At 33.7% G+C, this 20,186-nt stretch overlaps 1 protein-coding gene across 1 annotated transcript; it reads right to left on the bottom strand.

Annotated features, from left to right (window-relative positions):
* Positions 1-8,822: 8,822 nt before the first annotated feature.
* On the bottom strand, positions 8,823-10,197 carry LOC127088235 (zinc-finger homeodomain protein 2). The gene is made up of 2 exons (XM_051029147.1): positions 9,957-10,197; positions 8,823-9,821 (listed from the first exon to the last, which is right to left on the bottom strand). Exon 2 carries the CDS (start codon positions 9,807-9,809, stop codon positions 8,997-8,999), a length of 813 nt encoding a protein of 270 aa, XP_050885104.1. The 5' UTR covers positions 9,810-9,821; positions 9,957-10,197; the 3' UTR covers positions 8,823-8,996.
* Between the last annotated feature and the right edge of the window lie 9,989 nt (positions 10,198-20,186).

Below are 20,186 nucleotides of genomic sequence, written 5' to 3' on the forward strand. Positions count from 1 at the left end.
GACTCACTCTTGTGCTTTAGGAATTTCACCCATGTCCAGCGGCTATAATCATCAACAATGACTAGTCCATACTTCTTTCCATTTACTGATGCTGTTTTCACAGGACCAAATAAGTCAATGTGGAGAAGTTCCAGAGGCTTAGAGGTAGAAACAACATTTTTCTTTTTGAAAGACGTTTTTGAAAATTTTCCTTTCTGACATGCCTCACATAGAGCATCTGAAGAAAACTTTAGTTTAGGTAGGCCTCTGACTAACTCGAGTTTATTTAGCTGAGAAAGTTTCCTCATGCTAATGTGGCCCAAGCGTCTATGCCATACCCATTGCTCTTTATGAACCGACATCAGACATTTAACATTTTGTTCTTTTAAATCAGAAAGATTAATTTTATAAATGTTGTTTTTCCTCTTGCCTGTGAAAAGGACAGAGCCATCGTTCTGATTAATGGCTTTACATATTTTTTGATTAAAGATTACATCATAACCGTTATCACTTAATTGACTTATGGATAACAAGTTATGCATTAATCCTTCTACGTAAAGGACATCAGATATAGAGGGAAGAGTACCATTACCAATAGTTCCGGAGCCTCTGATCCTTCCTTTCTGATCTCCTCCGAAGCCTACAAACCCAGCGTCTTTAAGTTCCAGACTTTGGAACATAGACTTTCTTCCTGTCATGTGTCGCGAGCATCCAGAGTCCAGGTACCATGACTGGTGTCTGAACTTTGCTGCATAGGATATCTGCAACATAAACAATCTTATCTTTCGGTACCCAGAATCTCTTGGGTCCTTTCTGATTAGTTTTCCCAGAGTTTCTTATAACTTTGGGTTTTCTAGCATTTTCAAATTTTTGTTCTTGTGTGTGTGTATAGTGATACGAAAATGGAGATTTAAATTGGTCACTAGTAGAAGTTTTATCTTCCTTAAGATCATACCCAATTCCCTTTTTATTGTTCTGACTAACTCCATAAATCATGGATGCCATAATACTCCTACCTATTCCATTTTTCAGAAATTCTTGAAAGGCTTCTTCGTATTCATAAATTAATTTATTTGAAGTTTGTGGTGCTTGAGACAACGCTTCTTCTAATTCTAAGCTTTTTCTTTTTGCTCCATCTCTTTCTAATGTTAAAGATCTGATTGTATCTTCCCGCGCTAAAATTGTCATCTCAAGCTTGCCACATTCTTCAAATTTTGCTTTAAGACAGTCTTTTATGTTTTTAAGCTTTTGTTTTAATTTCTGATATGAGCTAAGAGTTTCTGACAAGCATGATTCTAGATCAGATCGAGAGAGTTCAGAAAATACCTCTTCAGATTCTTCATCTGAGCTGCTCCTGGATGTGGTAGCCATAAGTGCCACGTTAGCCTGTTCATCAGAGTCAGATTCTGATGACCCAGATTCACTATCATCCCAGGTAGCCATTAATCCTTTCTTTGTCCTGAAGGTATTTTTCTTGAAGCTTTCTTTTCTAGAATTTTCTTTCTTTAGCTTGGGGCATTCATTCCTGTAGTGACCTGTTTCTTTACATTCATAACAAGTAATATCTTTGTTAGTTTTACCTTTTGAGGTTGATTCTGATCGATCCCCTCTGGGTCTTGGTCTTCTGAAGTTGTTGTTCCTCTTTTTCCAGAGTTGTTTAACTCTTCTGGTCAGGAGCGACAATTCTTCTTCATCATCAGAATCTTCTGGTTCAGAGTCATCAGTATCTTCAGTTTCTGCCTGGAGAGCTTTGGTTCTGTCAGGTTTGCGTCTTTCAGATCTGGACTTTAATGCTACAGACTTGTTCCTTTTCTGAGGCTCATCTTCCTCTAGTTCTATCTCATGGCTTCTGAGGGAACTGACAAGTTCTTCAAGACTGATATTGTTCAGATCCTTTGACAGCTTCAGAGCAGTAACCATGGGTCTCCATTTCTTTGGCAAACTTCTGACTATCTTTTTGACGTGGTCTGCAGTTGTGTATCCTTTGTCTAGAACCTTGAGACCTGCAATCAGAGTTTGGAATCTAGAGAGCATTGCCTCTATGGCTTCATCATCTTCCATTTTGAAAGCTTCATATTTCTGGATAAGCGCCAGAGCCTTTGTCTCTTTGACTTGAGAGTTTCCTTCATGAGTCATCCTTAGAGAGTCAAGTATGTCTTTGGTTGTTTCTCTGTTGGTGATCTTTTCATACTCGTTGTAAGATATAGCATTGAGGAGTATGGTTCTGGCCTTGTGATGATTTTTGAAAACTCGTTTCTGATCATCTGACATCTTACTTCTGGGAACTTCAGCTCCATCCTCTGTGACAGGAGGTTTGTATCCATCTGTGACAATGTCCCAGAGATCAGCGTCATAGCCTAGAAAGAAACTTTCAATTCTATCTTTCCAGTAATCGAATTTCTCTCCATCAAAGACAGGAGGCTTAGCATTGTAACTATCCTTTTCATTTGTGTGGGCCATAGTTTTTCTCGTTCTGGATCTCTCTACATTGTTAAGTGTTTGATTAGAAAATCAATAACAGAGCCGGAGCTCTGATACCAATTGAAGGTGAGAAAAACAAGAAAGGGGGGTTTGAATTGTTTGGAAAATAAGCGCTTTTTCTAAATAAAAATCACACAAGGAATTTATACTGGTTCGCTTATAACACAAAGCTACTCCAGTCCACCCGGCCAAGGTGATTTCGCCTTCAACAAGGACTTAATCCACTAATCTTGAAAGATTGATTACAAACAACGTCTAAGAGAAAGATCTCTTAGTCCTCTCAAGTATACAGACTGCGCAGAGTCACTTGAGGAAATAAAAACAAGGATAAAGACTTATGTAATTTAGAGTGCTTCTAAGATAAGCAAATATTACAACAGCAAGAACAAAGTGTTTCACGTTCTAAGCAAAAGCTTCGTGAAGATTGAGAGAATAAAACGTGTTTATGTGTGTTGATGTTTCAGTATATGCTTGTTATTTTAATGTTGATTTGCAGTCCTGTATATATAGGAGTGAAGTAGTCGTTGAAAGTGATGGCCAATAATTTGAATTAATGCCATAACTTATATAGCTTCTTGCCAAGACAACTTTCTCTCCTCGAATGACTACTTTCCAAATATAGTTCCTTTTCATTTGAATTTGGAGTTTAACGTCTCTTTCTGTATTAGGAAATCCATTTCCAAGCCTTTATTTGAAGTTAACGTTACTCTTTCTTTATTAGGAAATCCAAGATCTGAGTCTTCGTGTTTCTGGGATTCTTGGAATCTTGCTATCTAACTTCTGATGTTGATCTCTTTGAGTTCTGATGGTTTCTTCAGATAGCGCTGAGAGCTTCTGGATTTTGACATACCGTTGTTTAGAGTCAGAACTTCTAGAGCGTACTTCTTGTTCAGATGCTTCTGATATTTTACTGTTTTGCTCAGAGTTAGACTTTCTTGAACGTGTTTCTACTTCAGATGCTCCTGGTCTTCTGATAATTTGTATCTGATATGATTTTGTATCTGACGATTTCTTCCTTCTTTCCTTAGAACCCTGCACACTTAGAAACTTTTCGTTAGGGTGCCATTTTTGGTTTCATCCTTTGTTATCATCAAAATCATGGAATCTGTTGTAGAACAATTTTTGTTCTTACACCTTTGATGTTTAAACCATTTATGCATGGCCTTTAGGAGTTAGATAACATGTAATCATGTTTATTTTAATGTGATGTTGCTGCCCATTTTGGTTTGGTAACTTGTTGCTTGCTTAAGTTGTTTCCTCAACCTATTTGAGTTTTGCCTCCCTCTTTCATGACTAGTTTGATTGAGTAGTCGTTATTTGTTAACATGTGACATTTTGGTGATAGTTTGTGATGTCCTAAAGCATGTTTAAACTTTGGAATTAACCTCTTATAGTTTGCTTTCTTGATTTTCTTTTATTTTCTTCCATGACTTGATATGGACTATTTTCTCTCTTTCATGACTTGATATGGATTGTTATTGTTATTACCTTATCTTTCTTCCATGAATTGATATGGGTTGTTATTACTATTACCTTATCTTTCTTCCATGGCTTGATATGAATTGCTATTGCTTTATCTTTCTTCCAAAACTTGATATGGATTGATATTGCTTTATTTCTCTTCCATGACTTGATATGGATTAATATTGTTTTATTTCTCTTCCATGACTTGATATGGATTGCTATTGCTTTATTTATCTTCCATGAATTGATATTGTATTGCTTTCTCTTTTCTTCCATGAATTGATATGGATTACTTTGTCTTTTATCTGTTCTTCCATGACTTGATATGGATTACTTTACCTTTTCTTCCATGACTTGATATGGATTTGTCTTCTTCTTTAGCTCGTTTCCTTGTGTGGATATCATGTTCCCCATAAGATTTCTTTGGTTCATTCTTGGTTAAGATTGAAATAAAATAAACCTTAGGTTTGTTAACCAAGCATGACAACATTAGGTAGACCCTTGGATCCTTAACCCTAGGTCAATCTTTGCATGTTAATTTAGATAGATGTGCCCATTTTATCCTAACTTTAGGACCACTATTGCATGCCAACATTAGGGCTCTCTCTAGAATTTCCTTAGATTTTTATTTCCTATTTTGCATTCATTCTAAAACAAAATCGTTTTCTCAATCAAAATCCAAAAACATTCTAAATACCACTTGAACTCTTTCAACAATAAGAGAGAAGTACTCAGATACCTCCTGCCTTGGGTGAATCATTTGATGTATTCTTTCAACAAAAATACTCAACCAATCAAACTTCTTTTGCCGCTTGGCTTTTCTTATGAAATTTTTTAATAAGGGTGGTTACCCATAAAAAGCACCAACAAATCAAAAAAATTGAGAAGAACTATGGTGCTTTGATTCTTTATTGATACATAGGCATTGGGTTGCAAAACCTAAGCGGACGCAATAATAAAAAAATTCTTTTTGTTTGTAAATAATTCAATCTTTTTGCATGCATTCCCTTTTAGTTGGTAAGTTTTAGAATAAACACACCCTTTTGATTAGAATAACAAGAGTGGATCCTGTAGAGTACTACAGACGTGAGGGGTGCTAATACCTTCCCCTCGCGTAATCGACTCCCTTACCCATCTCTTGGTTGCGAGACCATTAAATCCATCCTTTTGTAGGTTTACTCAGTGTTTCCTTTCCCTCTCTTGGGATAAATAACACTGGTGGCGACTCTATTTTATGTGTGCGTTCTTTCGAGATACGACAACTATCACACCGTAGCTTTTAGGATTTTTATTGTAAGCTTGGATCAAAGTAATTGTGCCGACATTAGAAGTTATTTTTCGTTCCGCTTTGTTTCCTCGAAGTTATTTCCGCATTAATTCCAGTTTTACAAGTTCTTTATATAACTGCTTTAATTTAATTATATTTGTTTCAAATCTATTTACTTGCAAGTTAATTTCCATTACCATGAATTGCATGTTTATGTTTAATATCATGTTCGTTAAATTTATTTGAGTCTGGTATGTGAGGACCGTTGTTCCGACAGGACTCGGTAATAAGTTGGCATAAACCTTTTTATAACTTATTTTTTTAGTTTTGGTTTTTAATTTTAAGTCTGAAAAGTTTTGCACGAGAGTGAAAATATTAAGATATCGAGTCAATACAATGAGAGTGTGAGGCTTGAACCGGATAGTAAAAATCAGACATTAATCCTAAATACAGTGAGAGCACTTTAGGATTAATTAGAACTTATTGGTTTTTAAAAAGTATTTCCTGATTCAGTTGGGTTAGCGAGAGCAAACACATGGTCTAGAAGTATAGCTAGAGTCAATAACACGAGAGTGTGAGATAAAGATTTTTAAATTAATATTTTTCTACTGAAAAGTGATTTAATACATTAACAAGCGCCAATAAATTTTTGAGTCTCTGAGGTACACCGGGATCCACATTTCGGTCTCTCCTTTCTGATATATTTTCTAAACTTTATTCTAATTTTAGTTTTAATTTCCCCTAAATCCATTTTTCGTAAGTCTTAGATTTACATAGCACAAATAGATAACAATAAGTTTGATTATTGGTCCCTTTGAATTCGAGATCTTTTAAAACTATGTGATATAACTATGCACTTGCAGTTAGATATTCCGATAGACTCACTAAGACGCGATCATTGTCCAAGAGGCGTGATAGAAATCTGGCCTCAGAGGCTTAGTCATAAGTCTTGTCTAAGGGCCTGATAGAAGTCTCACCTGAAGGATCGCCTCACTTGAGCGACTTATAGTCTCATCAGTCAGACTACATATGATTTTTCCTGAGGGACTTAGATCTCTCAGGCTATCTAAACTCTTGTCAGAGGGACTTCGAGTTTCCTCAGGCGGGACTGAACACAGAAATCTCGCCCAAGAGGCACGAACGAAGTCTGGCATAAGAGACTTACTCACAAGTCTTGTCTGAGGGTCTGATAAAAGTCTCACTCAAATGGTCAAACGCCTTGTCCGAGGGACTTACAATATCATTAGTCAAGCTATGTGTAACTTTGCCTGAGGGACTTAGATTTTCCAGATTATTTAAACTTCTTCTGAGGGACTTAGAGTTTCCTCACACATCAAAAAACAATATAAGTCCTCCAAAAAACCTTGAGCCTAATAGGCCCAACGTGTCACACATTTCAAGAAACTTACGGCCTCGATATACTCCCATGTATCATGGTTTAAAACACGTTGTCCTCTATCAAAGACCCCGTGCTTGAGAGATTGTGTAGTGTTATATTTGTAAAATACCTTACATCGGTGATAACCATATGTCGCCCTCAGGAAAGGTGACGACCATGTGTACCCCTCATGGAGGTATCACCTCGTCCCCAATGTTTTCCTCTCGCCCAACCGTTGAAAACATAGGATAAGACGTTCATTGGGCAGAGAGAAGTCAAGGTCAGTAGTTGACTCATCTCTTCCTTGAAAGTAGGGATTCAACGGTCCACCATTGACTAAGTAGACGGCGACCTTTCCCAAGAAAACCCTAGGAACAAAGTCTCTATAAATACTTCTCCCTCAACGAGAGTGACATGTCATAATTCATACGCTTATACTTAAGCATCAGATAAATAGACAGAGGGTCTCACCTCACTTGAGCATGTCCTCTAAGCCATCATAAACACCACCATATAAGACTTTTTATCGTCTTAGACAAATTCTAACCACCATACATCGTAATATACCTACTAAGAACTCTGAGTATTCATGTCCTTGCAGGGGTAACATACACACCTGCACTTTTTACTAGTACAAAAGTCTTACGCCACTTTTTAAAACATGATATATATATATATATATATATATATATATAAAGAGAGAGAGAGAGGGTAGTGAAAGAAGTAGGGATTAATTGTTATGCATTGTTAGTGTAAAAAAGATTTACGCGTCAATTCATTACCATTACCTGTTTGCATTACTTTATAGATTTTTAAAATAAAAGTCAAACTTCTTTCAATATCCAACATTTATAATTAACTGATGATGGAAAATCTTTTTACACTGTGAATGTATTTCAATTATATATATATATATATATATATATATATATATATATATATATATATATATATATATATATATATATATATAGAGAGAGAGAGAGAGAGAGAGAGAGATTAATTACTATGCACTATCAGTGTAAAAAATTTACACTATCGATTCATCACCATTACCTGATTGCATTATTTTATAGGTTTTTATAAAAGTCAAACTTGTTTCAATATACAACATCTATAATTAACTGACGGTGGAAAATCTTTTTATATTGTCAGTGTATTTTAATTAAATTTAAATATATATATATATATATATATATATATATATATATATATATATATATATATATATATATATATATATATATATATATATATATATATATATATATATATATATATTAAAAACGGTTTAAAAATAAATACATATAAATAAATACAAAAACAAAAAGATAAAATATTGCACCAATCTATTTCTTAGATATTATCATAGTTATCCTTTTCAAAACACAGTATACTAGAGATAGGAAGTTATAATTAACTTCTCTTAACCGGGTTCAATTTCATTGCACTGCAACATATACATGCTAAAATGCAGTTAGGTAGACGAAACTTCATGGCCATGGAGTGTTAAACTGAACTCATTTATTCAGATGATAGAACAATTATTATACGTTATTAATGAGAAAAACAAACAAACATAGTGTAATAACACAGAGACAAGGAAATGTGAGGTGGATAGACAGCAGAATTAACGTGGTTTAGTACAGTGTTATTCATGAAAATCAGAAAAAGTCTGCATGTCTGATCTGCAACACTGTGAAGCTACAGTACTTGTAAACAGTCTGCGAGTTTGCCGCGTGAAGTAACCACTCATAATCCTAGTTGATTCATTGTTACTGTTTTCTGATTATTACTTTCACTTTTCGGTTTTTCACTTCACACACATACGGTAACGGGATTAAGATGCATAAGTAATCATGTTGAACAAAAATACCAGAAATAAACGGTGTAAGTAAGTTTGGTTCATCATGAATGCATAGTCATTGAATTTTGAGTAGCGTACCCTCAAGTGTGTCTAGAATGCTGAGACAGTACTCTAATGGAAACATTAATTAATAGCGGTGATAAGGAGAAAAAACAGGAAAAGATGACAGATGTGAATGATCACAAACAAAGTACTACTTGAAAACATTTTTGTCTTTGCATGTCATGTACCTTGTGTTGTCTTCAATTCGAATTATTTTGGAATTTATTATTCTATGTGCTCATCTCCATACTTCACTTCCATACTCATCTGGTTCTAGTAGTTAAATTTCATCATATATGAGAATTAAATGAAATGAAGAAATTAAAGATTAATTGGGAAAAGTATGAACTATGGAGTAAGAACCCTAGCTAGCTAGATCTCCATTAAATAAATAAAATTTTCCATTACAAATTAAGTTGTTCCTTTCTACGATGTCCCACAGTTGTCCTATTGACACTGAAATCCATAATTAATTAATGTTCTCAAAATTACAGAAAGATAGAGAAAAAGGAACAAAATTAGGGTTTCTTACCAAGAGTGTGCTTGTTATTGTGCATCCAAACCTTAAGCACATTTCTCTTGATGTAATTCTCAGCACAGAATTGTTCAATTGCAGCTTCGTCTTCTTTCTGGATTCTCCATCCAATTCCCTCCGCAAATGCTAGCATCTTATCTTTCTGCTCCTGTGTGAACTTCGTCCTAAACCTTTTCTTCGTTCCACTCCCGCCGCCGCCGCTGCTGCTTGGAATTGACACGTCGTCGTCTTCTCTACTGAATCCTCCACTGGATGCGACAGGAGGAAGAGCTAACGGACGATGATGTGAAACCGGCGGTGGAGTTAATAATTGGTGGTATCCTGGTGGAGGAGGTAGCGCTGCACGGTGGTAGTAAGGAGATAACTGATGGTGGTGGTACTGAGTCTGAGAGTGAGACCGCGGTTGATGATTATGGGAAATGACCTCGCCGTCGATCTCTTTGCGGTGGAAGTTACGGTGACAGTTACAAGCTGCGCAAATTACGGCTTCCAGTGTTCCTTCTTCACCTGCAGCTAAAAACTCGCAACAACCGTCAACGGCGTGACCACCTATACTCACGGCGTGATTCTTTTGACATTCTCTGTATCTGACTGTCCCTTTGGGCCCGTTTTTCAGAACACCGCCTGTAGGAATGACTGCTGCTCCATCGGTTTCCATAGTCCCGCCGCTCATTTTAGACCGTACGCCGGAGTTTCCAAGCGAGTCGTAACCTGCAACCGGCGTAACCGGGAACCCCATTTCTTCTTCTTCCTCTTCCTCCTCCTCTTGATCTTCTTCGTGTTCGTCAAATTCCATTTCGCTTTTCACCTTTATAAAATCAAGTAATTATTAAATAAAGTTAATAAAAAATATATATAAAAATTAACAAATTTCCTATTTTATTTGGATTTGGGGTAGGTTAAGCTTTTTGGTTGCTTGAGATTTGAAAGAAGATCTACATACCAAATAAAAAAAAGTGTAAGACTTGAGAAATGAGGTGAGTCAGTTGAATGATGAAGTCATAATAATAATTTCACCGATAGGAGGATAATAACTAGGTAAGATTGTGTATTTATTTATATTGGTTGTCTTAATAATTAATAATAAATAATTTAAATAATAAAATTATTAATTTGTTTGAATAAGCATTGAAGATAAGAAAGAGGAAGAGGATGTGGTCATCAATAACCCTTGTTCTGCGAAAAAAAGATATGTCAGTTTCACTGAGGAAAGCATTTAAATTAGTTGCCATTACAATAAAATTGCATTCGAATTTTATGTTGGCATATTTACTTTTTACTTTAACTGAGGATTCCTGTACTTTTTCAATACTTTATGTACTGTAAAACATTATTGTATTTTAAGAAAAGTTTATAATGCATAGACAAGTTAATAATGCTGTAATTGCATGAAGAGAAAAACATGAATGGGAGAAAGAAGCATAAACTTCGGTACACCGACTTATTATTATTATTATTATTATCGGAAAAATTAAGCTGTCGGCACTTATGGGGCTGCTACGTGCCCTCCTATTCCGACATGATATGACGTCACTCACCTGCAACCATTTCTCTATTTTCTTTACTGTATCATAAAATCTATAGCAAATTAATATTATTTTCTTTACTGTATCATAAAATCTATAGCAAATTAATATTATTGGTAAAATAATTAGCCTTGATTTCATAAAACTCTCTGTCTCAAAAGTTAAATGTTTGTTAATTGTGTATATTTTTTAAAATAAGTTAATTTTATTGATTTTAATGATAAAGTAAGTTTTAGTTCACATTGTTAATTGTTCAGAGTATTTACTAACATACTCTTCATAAAATATTATTGGAGGGAAAAAATTTGATAAAAAAATCTTATTAAACTTACTCAATTGATAATTATATAAAAATATTAAATGTATTTAATTTTATCGGATGTCTCATATTTTTACTCCAATTTTATTAAATGTCTTTCAAATAGGGCGAGAATAGATCTAACATGCTTATTAAAAATATTAAACTTAGTTTTTTTAATAATTCTTTTTAATTAAATAGATTAAATTTAAATTTTTAAATCTTCAAGATCTTTATTTGATATTGAGTATGTCTGATCTCTGAATCAAAGTTAGTTTTAAAATTCTATTTGCTTCCGTTATCTCTCAATTCTTTCAAAGTTTCTACTGAAGAATAATAGAAACTTTGAAACTTCATCAGCAATTGCCTTCACACGATTGTATCGAATTTTTATTAAAGAAAAAATTATTATTTTTCTTTGCTGGAAGTCGGTCTCTTTACCATAATCACATTGGTTTTTTAATATGATACACACAAAAGGCTTCACAAAAAAATAGATTCTCTAAGATACCTTGCAATTACCACTCACATTTAGAATTGAGTAATTGAGGAATCCGTACAATAGTTTTTTGGATAAAGGTTGAAGATAATTGATTATCAGAAGAATCTCACACAACTCCTAATGAGAACTCACGAAATCAACACCTTATGAAGTTTTTCTTTTAGTTTGACTTGAGAGAGAAAGGAACACTCTAGATTTTTCAAGGGTTGTGAAAATTATGGACATCAACATATTGCATCCTAGAGAGAGAAAGAAAATTGAATTTATGTGTTAGAGATTAAGCACAAAATAGAAGAGAAACTAACAATATGATTTGAGTCGGGATTCATTCAATCTTATGATTTGAATCGAATGAAAAAGTAACTTGAATCAAGATGATAAAATTTAATTTTCCTTGTTTGATTCAGATCATGATTTTAATCATGTGATTTAAGTCAAGCAATCATGTGATTTGAATCATACAATCAGAGGTGATTTTTAAATAATTTATTAAAGCATGATTCGAATCAACCATGGTTGTGATTCACATCAAGGTGTCTTTGATTCGAATCAAATAAAACCTTGATTTGAATCAAACTCACGGTGTCGAATACCAAATTTCACTTTTACTCTTGATTTGAATCACCAAAGATGTGATTCGAATCAAGCTTTAAAAAATCATGTTTTAAGATTTCTAACTTGTGACTCAAGTCAAATATTGTTGACTTTGAATTTTGATCAATTGCTTAGAGAAAAATATTGTAAAAAGGTTTCAACTTAAGAGTGAATTAGGGATAATAGAGATGCATATCAGCTATGATAAAATGATAAATCGATACATAAAAAATATCAAAAATGTGACAAAAAGATCAAAAAACAAATGAACTTTCATTGTTATCGACGAAGTAATTTCAACCTCCCCCTTTTTTATGTTTGGAAATTTTGAAATATTGTGTTCCTCGTAGAGCATCACACAAGTTGGCTTAAGCTCTTAAGCTAAGCTTCATATGCATTAAACACATAAATCACGCAAAATATTAATGTATCTTATAAACTTCTTCCCCTTTGACAAATATAAAAAAGTGAGTAGCATAAATAAGATGAAAACTGTACATAATAGCATAAGCATCATGAAGTTACATGTCTCTACTACATTAAATGGGAGACTATGCATGTCTCTACTATATGGTTTTGTTGCTTTTCCTTTAAGCTTTGTTTTGGTTTTAGTTTTATATCATTGAGTCTTCTCTTCAATTGCACATTTCTAGATCGAATTTTAGATCTGTATTTTTAGCATGCATGATTCAAATTGTTTGTGTTTGAGTATGAGCAATGTGATTTAAGTCAATATGTCGAGTTTTCGAATCAAGAGCCATATTTGAGATTGATTGAAGTCATGACACAAGTGAAATCTCAAAACAACTTAAAAACTGTAAAAAAAAATTGAGATTTTAGGTGTGTGATTCGAATCATACACTCTGTGAGTCAAATTAGAATAAACAAAGGTGAATCGAGAATTTTGTGAGTCGAATCACATGTTGTACATAATTCAAATCATGGAAACCCGTGACTCAAATCACAAGTTGTCCCTTAGTCTAATCATGAAATGATGCTTTGCCACTGCCTTGCTTAAGTCGAATTACAAGTTATTCTTGATTCGAATCAAATTATGCATAACTTAATTACATGTTTACCTTGACTTAAATCATGGTTAAATAGGTTTCTCATGTAAGAACAAGTTTGGTTCTACGCCTACATACATTTATGTTTTGATGATAACAAAGTGTAGAAGAACAATTTTTTACACTAACTATTTGTTAAGGTGTGCAAATACTCAAAGATCATAATGGAATCAAAATGAAAATAGCAAATGCAAATTCTGATCTAGGAATATCAATTGTTTGTCTAGAGACAACTCTAATAGTTGAAGACTCTGAAAGAATCCAACTATGATTGTCAACTCAGAAGACAGCAAAGGTGAATGGAAAGCAAACTTCAAATTAAAGCAAAGTCTAAAGCAAGGTATGAACGACATCAAATTATAAAAGCCAGGCTCTGAAGATAGTTATGCCATTGTAGAAGTCAATATGTTTGAAGAAAGTAGATTGAAGAATGGAAAAACACATGTTGGACAAAGGAAGAATGCAAAGATGTGTTTTCACCAGGTTAAGCTTCAAGATTATCAAGTCAATATTTCTAAAAAGAAACCATCCAGACAAACTCTGATAAAGCTCTAACTACAAGTGTATGCAAGTCTCAGTACCTAGTACTCAAAGGACTCTAAAGTTTCTTAATATTCTGAAGGCAGCTTCTGAATTCTACTCAAGTTTCACCAAGTTATATTTGAAGCCTCTGACTAGAAGTTGGTAAGAAAAGGAAATATTCTCTTACAGTCAACATATCTGAGTTGAACAAATGCTTCTGCATTTCTTGTTCACATTAACTTTAGATTATAATACTTTCAAGCCTCACCCTGAATATACTTTGTAGTCTACATTATATAGGTTTTGGACTCTGAATAAGCTTCACTTTATCTATTATATGAAGCCTCTGATTATGATGAGAAATATGCTCAAGGAAAGTACAATTAAAAAGAGATTTCCTTATGAAGACATATTATAGTCTCTACTCATGCTTCAAACCATTTTCATAAGAAGCCTATGACTATAAGATTTGAATTAAAGGTCTCTATTGTTTGATATGAAAGAAGTTCAAAAAGCAAATCTACTTTTGAAGTAAAGAAGACTTCTCGCGTCCCATCATCAAACAACTCTCTACTGCAAGCGCCACTCAACTATTGCACATGAAACGACCATCATGCAATAGATACTTCAAAGGTAAAATTCTTATTCTACCCTCCAAAGGATCTATTCTCCAACGAATCTATTTATCCCCTATATATTCTAAAGAATATGGAAGGTGAAAGATGTTGAAGATAGCTGAAGAAAGCGAGCATAAATGAGAAATAAAGAAAGGAAGAAAGAGTGAGTGGAAGCAGGCATGCATGTGGATGTGTGTGAATCTTAGCATACGATGAAGCCACAACATCACAATATTGAAAAGAGATAAACACTTAGAAATTCATTGTATATCTTTTAAGTGTAAACATCTGAACTTCATCTTGTGTAATATGATTATCTAAGAAGCACATCTATAAACACAACTGCATTAAACCAGTCTGGTTATGTTCCTTAAGTGACCATGTTGGTCAGGCTCTTGAGAAGTCAATTATGTGTAGTCATTGAGGTAGAAATCTTCTTAAGAGACCAGGTAGGTCAAGTCTTAAGGAGTCAATGACCGTTGGGGTTTCTCAAGTGACCAGGTGGGTCAGGCTCTATAGGTAATCAAAAACATGTTGTCATTGCTTTGTAATAATTATTTGATTAGTGGATTAAGTCCTTTTATAAGGAAAATCACTTGATAGGTGGACTGGAGGTAGCCCAGTTAATGGTGAACTGAGATAAAATGCTTGTGTCTTTTATCATTATTCTTATTATTCTTGATGTTATTATTATATTTGTTTTGGGAAGTGAAAAGTTATCAAACTGGAAATCCAATCCCCCCCCCTCCTTTCTTGTGTCTCCTGCACCTTCAATTAGTATCAGAGCACCAGTTTTTTTATTGACTAGATTGTCAAACACTTAACCCTATCAGAAAAAGATCCAATCTTTTTAAAACACATTAAGGAAACGCAAGTTGTAACGATAGATTTTTTTATCCACCACAAGCACACATCACTCTGTTGCTAATGATATTGATGTGAAATAAGATGAAGATGAACAAGCAAAGAAATCCACGACGCGGACTTAGATTGAAGCTTGAGTCTTTCAAAATAGGATTGGTGAAACTTTTGAGAACATGTTGCTCAAAATATTCAAACTCTTGTTTTGATTTGAAAGAATTAGACAGGGGTTAATTCAAGTGACCTAGTTAAAAAGTTCATTTATAGCTAACCAATGAAGCAAATGGCTATGATGGTTACTCTCGGTGTATTCATATTCTTGATCTAAGGAGTTGTCTAAGTTCTCTAGGTAGTCGTAAGGTCTTGCTTGAAAATGAAGCTTCACATAAGGTGTTTGTGACTCCTAAAGACGCATCAACCAACACTGAAGCAAAAGTCAAATCAATTCCAGAAGCCAAAGATGAACAAGTGGACTTGTGAAGTCAACCTCTATACATAAGATGTCTAGAGCTATCTAGAAGGTCATCTACATCGCCCACAAGAAGCCATGTAAATTCAAATGTAAGTGTTCATTATTAAATGAATAGAAGCCATGGAAGAAACTCCTCAAGGACAGGGAGAAAGTTCTGATGGATGCAGAAGTAAACTCTAGAAGAAAACGATTCTTCTCAAAGGACAAGCAAACATTAAGTTATCATAAAAGACTCTAACTCCTAACAGGAAGAAGCTAAAGAATCGCAAATGCAAGCAGCACCCATGGACATCACTGTAGTCTTGGAAACAAACTCAGTTGCAAAAAAGGTACTCTCACTTAAACTCTTTATTCTTCTTTAGTTGAAATTTTTGAAAAGAATCTGAGGTTTAAGAAAAGTCTATTGAAACTAAGATAGATTCATATAGCTTTTTCTAAAGACCATTGTGATCCAATAAAAGAGAACTTCAGATTATTAAAGATCAAAATTGTTTTAGCTCTCAGTATCTAAAATGATAATCTAGAGAATGAAACTCTTTTAGAAGCTACCATGGACTCTGAGTGTGTGTTTAAGAAACACTACATATTCTTTTCAGGTATTTCAGTTAAGAGATTAGTATAAGTATATTGACTTCTATATGTTAAGTCTATTGACATGAAAAAGAGCTTTTTCTTTTAAATTTAAAAACTGATTTTTCATAAAGGTCAACATGTCTTTTGTTGATTTTATACTAACAAGAAATTAGACAAGTTTGATTCTTAAAAGTGTATCATGTTGAGATACTTTATATGGTCAAAAGACTACAAAGCATCTAACACTGAAACCAATATTGAAAATGAATCAATTCATGTTTAGTTTTAATTATAAAGCTTGGCTCTAAAAATTCAAAGCTAGCTGGAAAATTTGTAGGGTTGAAGAACTACCTATCAAACTTTTAAGGCATGGAATCTGAAGAAAGAGACTATGAGAATTGTTGAATGCATAAGTGTTCAGAATATGATGTAGATATCATTATAATAAACACTAAGGATACTTGAGTAAAGTCTGAATGTTTTCAAAATCAGAATCAATTTGGAAACACATGTCATCTGGACTCCATAGCTAAAATAATTAAACGTGTTATTATGGCACCATTGTAAAATGGCTATCATACAATGCCATTTGAATGGTTGAAGAAAGTTATTTGTTTGCATAAATTCTTGACTCAAGAGTTAATAACAAGAACAACAATTTGGGAATGAAAGATGAAAGCAATCAGAATCTGGATGCAGCACTCAGGTCCTTAGAACCTCTGGATAATAAGGTCATCAAAGAAATAAGGGTAAAACTTTCCTTTTCCCTTGTTAACTTATTTCCCTATGTTTATCTATGAATCATATTGTGCATTTGAAATTCTAACCATACTAAGATATGTAAGAACAAGATTTGGTTATGCATCTGACATTTAGTTTTAATGATAACAATGCATTTTTTTCTTAGAGAATAATGTTGTATCCTAATGGTTTTATCTAGTGTGTAGCTTTTGCTAACAGGTTCTGATTCTGAAGATTTGGCGTGTGACGTCACCAGATTCTGGACTCAACACACTTTGACTCTGAATAGATACATGATGACTTCTCAGCAAGTGTACTGGTAATGTTTCAGTAATAAATAAGATTGAATCCACAAGGACTGATTTTTAACAAGACAAATTTGTGCAATACGTAGAAAATAGTAAATTGGGGGTTTTCAAGTTTGTAATGTGAAAATAAAACAAGTGATCAGACAATAATAAGAATATGGTCAGGTTGTGTATAGAATCCCCTATTTCTCTATTGTTAATGTTTGATTACTTACATGAATAATCTTATCACTATAATCCCACGGAAAATTAACAAAACTGTTATAATCAATCCCTTGCGATATAGCTTACTATTCGGAGTTTCTTATCCCTAGTACACTAGCATAAGCATGATTAGGCGATGCAACAGAGCTTTAATGCACTAGTTGTTACTTGGGGGTCTCCTATTCTTATTCAACCAGCCTAAGTATAAAAATTGTCCTAGGTCCAACACATTGACTAATAATCAGTATTCCCTATGTGCCTAAAGTCAGATTAAAAGAGTATCTCACATAAAAAGCATTACGAATAAGAATCAATTGAATAAAATCATAGATCAAAGTATTCGTGCAAAGTGAAATAAACATATGTCCCAATAATATAGAAACAAGTTCATCAAACATAACCTAACCTAGAGAGAGTTAGCTACTCATAATTCAAATTACAATACCAAAAACAATTAAGAAGAATTGCATATGAGATCCCTTGAAGAATTGGCCTCCAATGGCTTCCAATGCTCTCCAAGTATGCCTTATGGTGTTGTAACTTGTCACTTAAGCCAATTCCTTTTTTATGTAAAGTACATAACCCCTAAAAAGTACCAAAATTCCCCTTTTAAAGCAATCAAAATGTGTCAGGAAAGTCTAGAAAACACACCATCACGCACGTGATACTTTTTCGTCGCGTGCTTGATTTTGAACATGTTGCATCGAGCATGATATTTTTCATCATGTGCATGATTATTCCATAATGTATATATTTATTTTAGCTTCATTTTTCAAAAAACTCCGTGTCAAAACGAGTTGCGGAACTCCATATATGATCAATTTACTGGACAGGCGTTAAGATGTAAATTATGTTGAAAATTGCTCGTTTCTTCACAATTTATTCCCGATTTCTTGTCTTTGCTCTGTTTCTTCGACTTCTTCATTTTCTTCATACTTGTTTATATTTAGATCATATTTAACTTGATATTTCATCGAATTCATCGCAAATACTCATAAAAATCATGTAACGATAAACTGTCATCACAATCCCAAACTTAATATGTTGCTAGTCCCAAGTAACTCGCCTGAAACTGCACATTTCAAACAGAAAAACAAATTGCAATAATAACTAATGAGCATCGTCAATTATGTTATCTCATCATCATTCTAGTTCTCGACTTCAATCGAGTAAATTTGGAAAAGTTCTTCCAGCACAACAAGTATTTAACCTGTCTCTCAGCTCACTAATTTTTTTCACTCGAGTTGACAGGGTAACCACACAATCAATGTACAAAAGTATGTTACTGTAAGTTTGTAAGATTTCTAATAAAATCAATCAAAGTAATCTAAACACACACTTTTAGAGGTCTTTCAAGGTTGTAATGGGGCTTATGTCAGGGTAGGATAATTTCAGATATTAGGCCTAAACCTTTGGAGTTAAGTATCTAGTTTCCCTTATTTTATCATATTCCTTTTTATATCAACCCTTGCTTAATTACTTTGGTACTAGAGATTAACATTGTATGTTCCTAAACATTGCTTTTCTCATTTTTTTTGAATAAGTTGCTTTAACTTCTTGATTTTTCTCTCTTTTTTGTGTGACCAAAATCTCTAGTACACCAACCCCAAACTTAAACTTTGCTCACTTACAAGAGTAATCTCAAACTTATTCTTTTGCATATGACCAAGGAACTAAGTTTTATACCTAACTCGAAAAAGAGGGTGGAAATATTTAATATTTCAAGTCAATTGGCTAATAGATGTGGCTATGTATCTGAAAGAAAAAGCTTACGCTCAAAGTGGTTAGCAAAGGATATAAACATGATATACGGGTTAGTTTTAAAAGGATCAGAGTTTACCATAAACCAGTGCCTCAGTGGGTATTTATCAAACCAATAGACTAAATCAAAAATAATACAAATTCTCGAAAATATAAATTGTACGGATACTCTCATAAGAAGGAAAAGTAAATAATGGAATATTTGGCTCAAACCTTACTAGTTGAGGTATCTGGAGATTGAGCACAAGGTAGTTGGTTGTTTCTTTCTTCCTCAACTCTTAATCCACGAGGAAACTTTCTGATGATCAACTTTATTTTTTATGATGCTTACAGTTCATTTGTTCATGGCTAAAACTTCAATTTTGTAAATCTGAAAGAAACAGCAGTAACAAACTTATTTATTAAAGACAAACATAAATTTATTGGTACAAAGGAGAATCAAGTATTGTATCTAATAATCTATATTGACTTGAGATATTGACTTGTTGGACGTAAAAGGGAATCGTAGAAATTAATACAAATTCAAAAAACTCCAAATTAACATGTCGTTGGAGCGGAAAATGTCTTGCACGTCTTGCATGGTGTTGTTGAAGTCTTAGTTCTATTTGGTCCATTCTGCCCCTGCTTGATTGATGATGATGCTCGAGAGGAGAGACTTCGCTTTGGACCCATTGCCTGAAACAACAACAACAACACACTAGAAAATGCAAAGAGAATAGAAAAAAATAGGATTAGAGAGAGTTTTTAGTCCCTCTTTCTTCTTTCAATCCCTTTCTCAAGTCTTTATCCTACTGCTCCTAAATGTGACATGCTACAAAACAAAAACAATTAATTGAAAATAAACTAAAATTTAAACTTTGCAAACGAAATAGAAACTTATCTGCTGGGTTACCTCCTATTAAGCGCTTCTTTAAGGTCTTAAGCTTGACCTTTCGATTTTTATGTTAGGGCGGAATATATGATAAGAAAAATACATCTTCCTTCTTCTTCCTTTTGTTTGGTAGGAATTTCATAACTTTCAAGAATTGAAGGTTTTTCTTCCATATTCTCTTCAGCATGATAGTATTGAACAAGGCATAAATCTCATCCAATACTTCATTTATTTATCCTCTTTTATCAGCATTGTC

Source organism: Lathyrus oleraceus, chromosome 5, assembly GCF_024323335.1.
Source record: "Lathyrus oleraceus cultivar Zhongwan6 chromosome 5, CAAS_Psat_ZW6_1.0, whole genome shotgun sequence".
NCBI classification, from domain to species: Eukaryota; Viridiplantae; Streptophyta; class Magnoliopsida; order Fabales; family Fabaceae; genus Lathyrus; species Lathyrus oleraceus.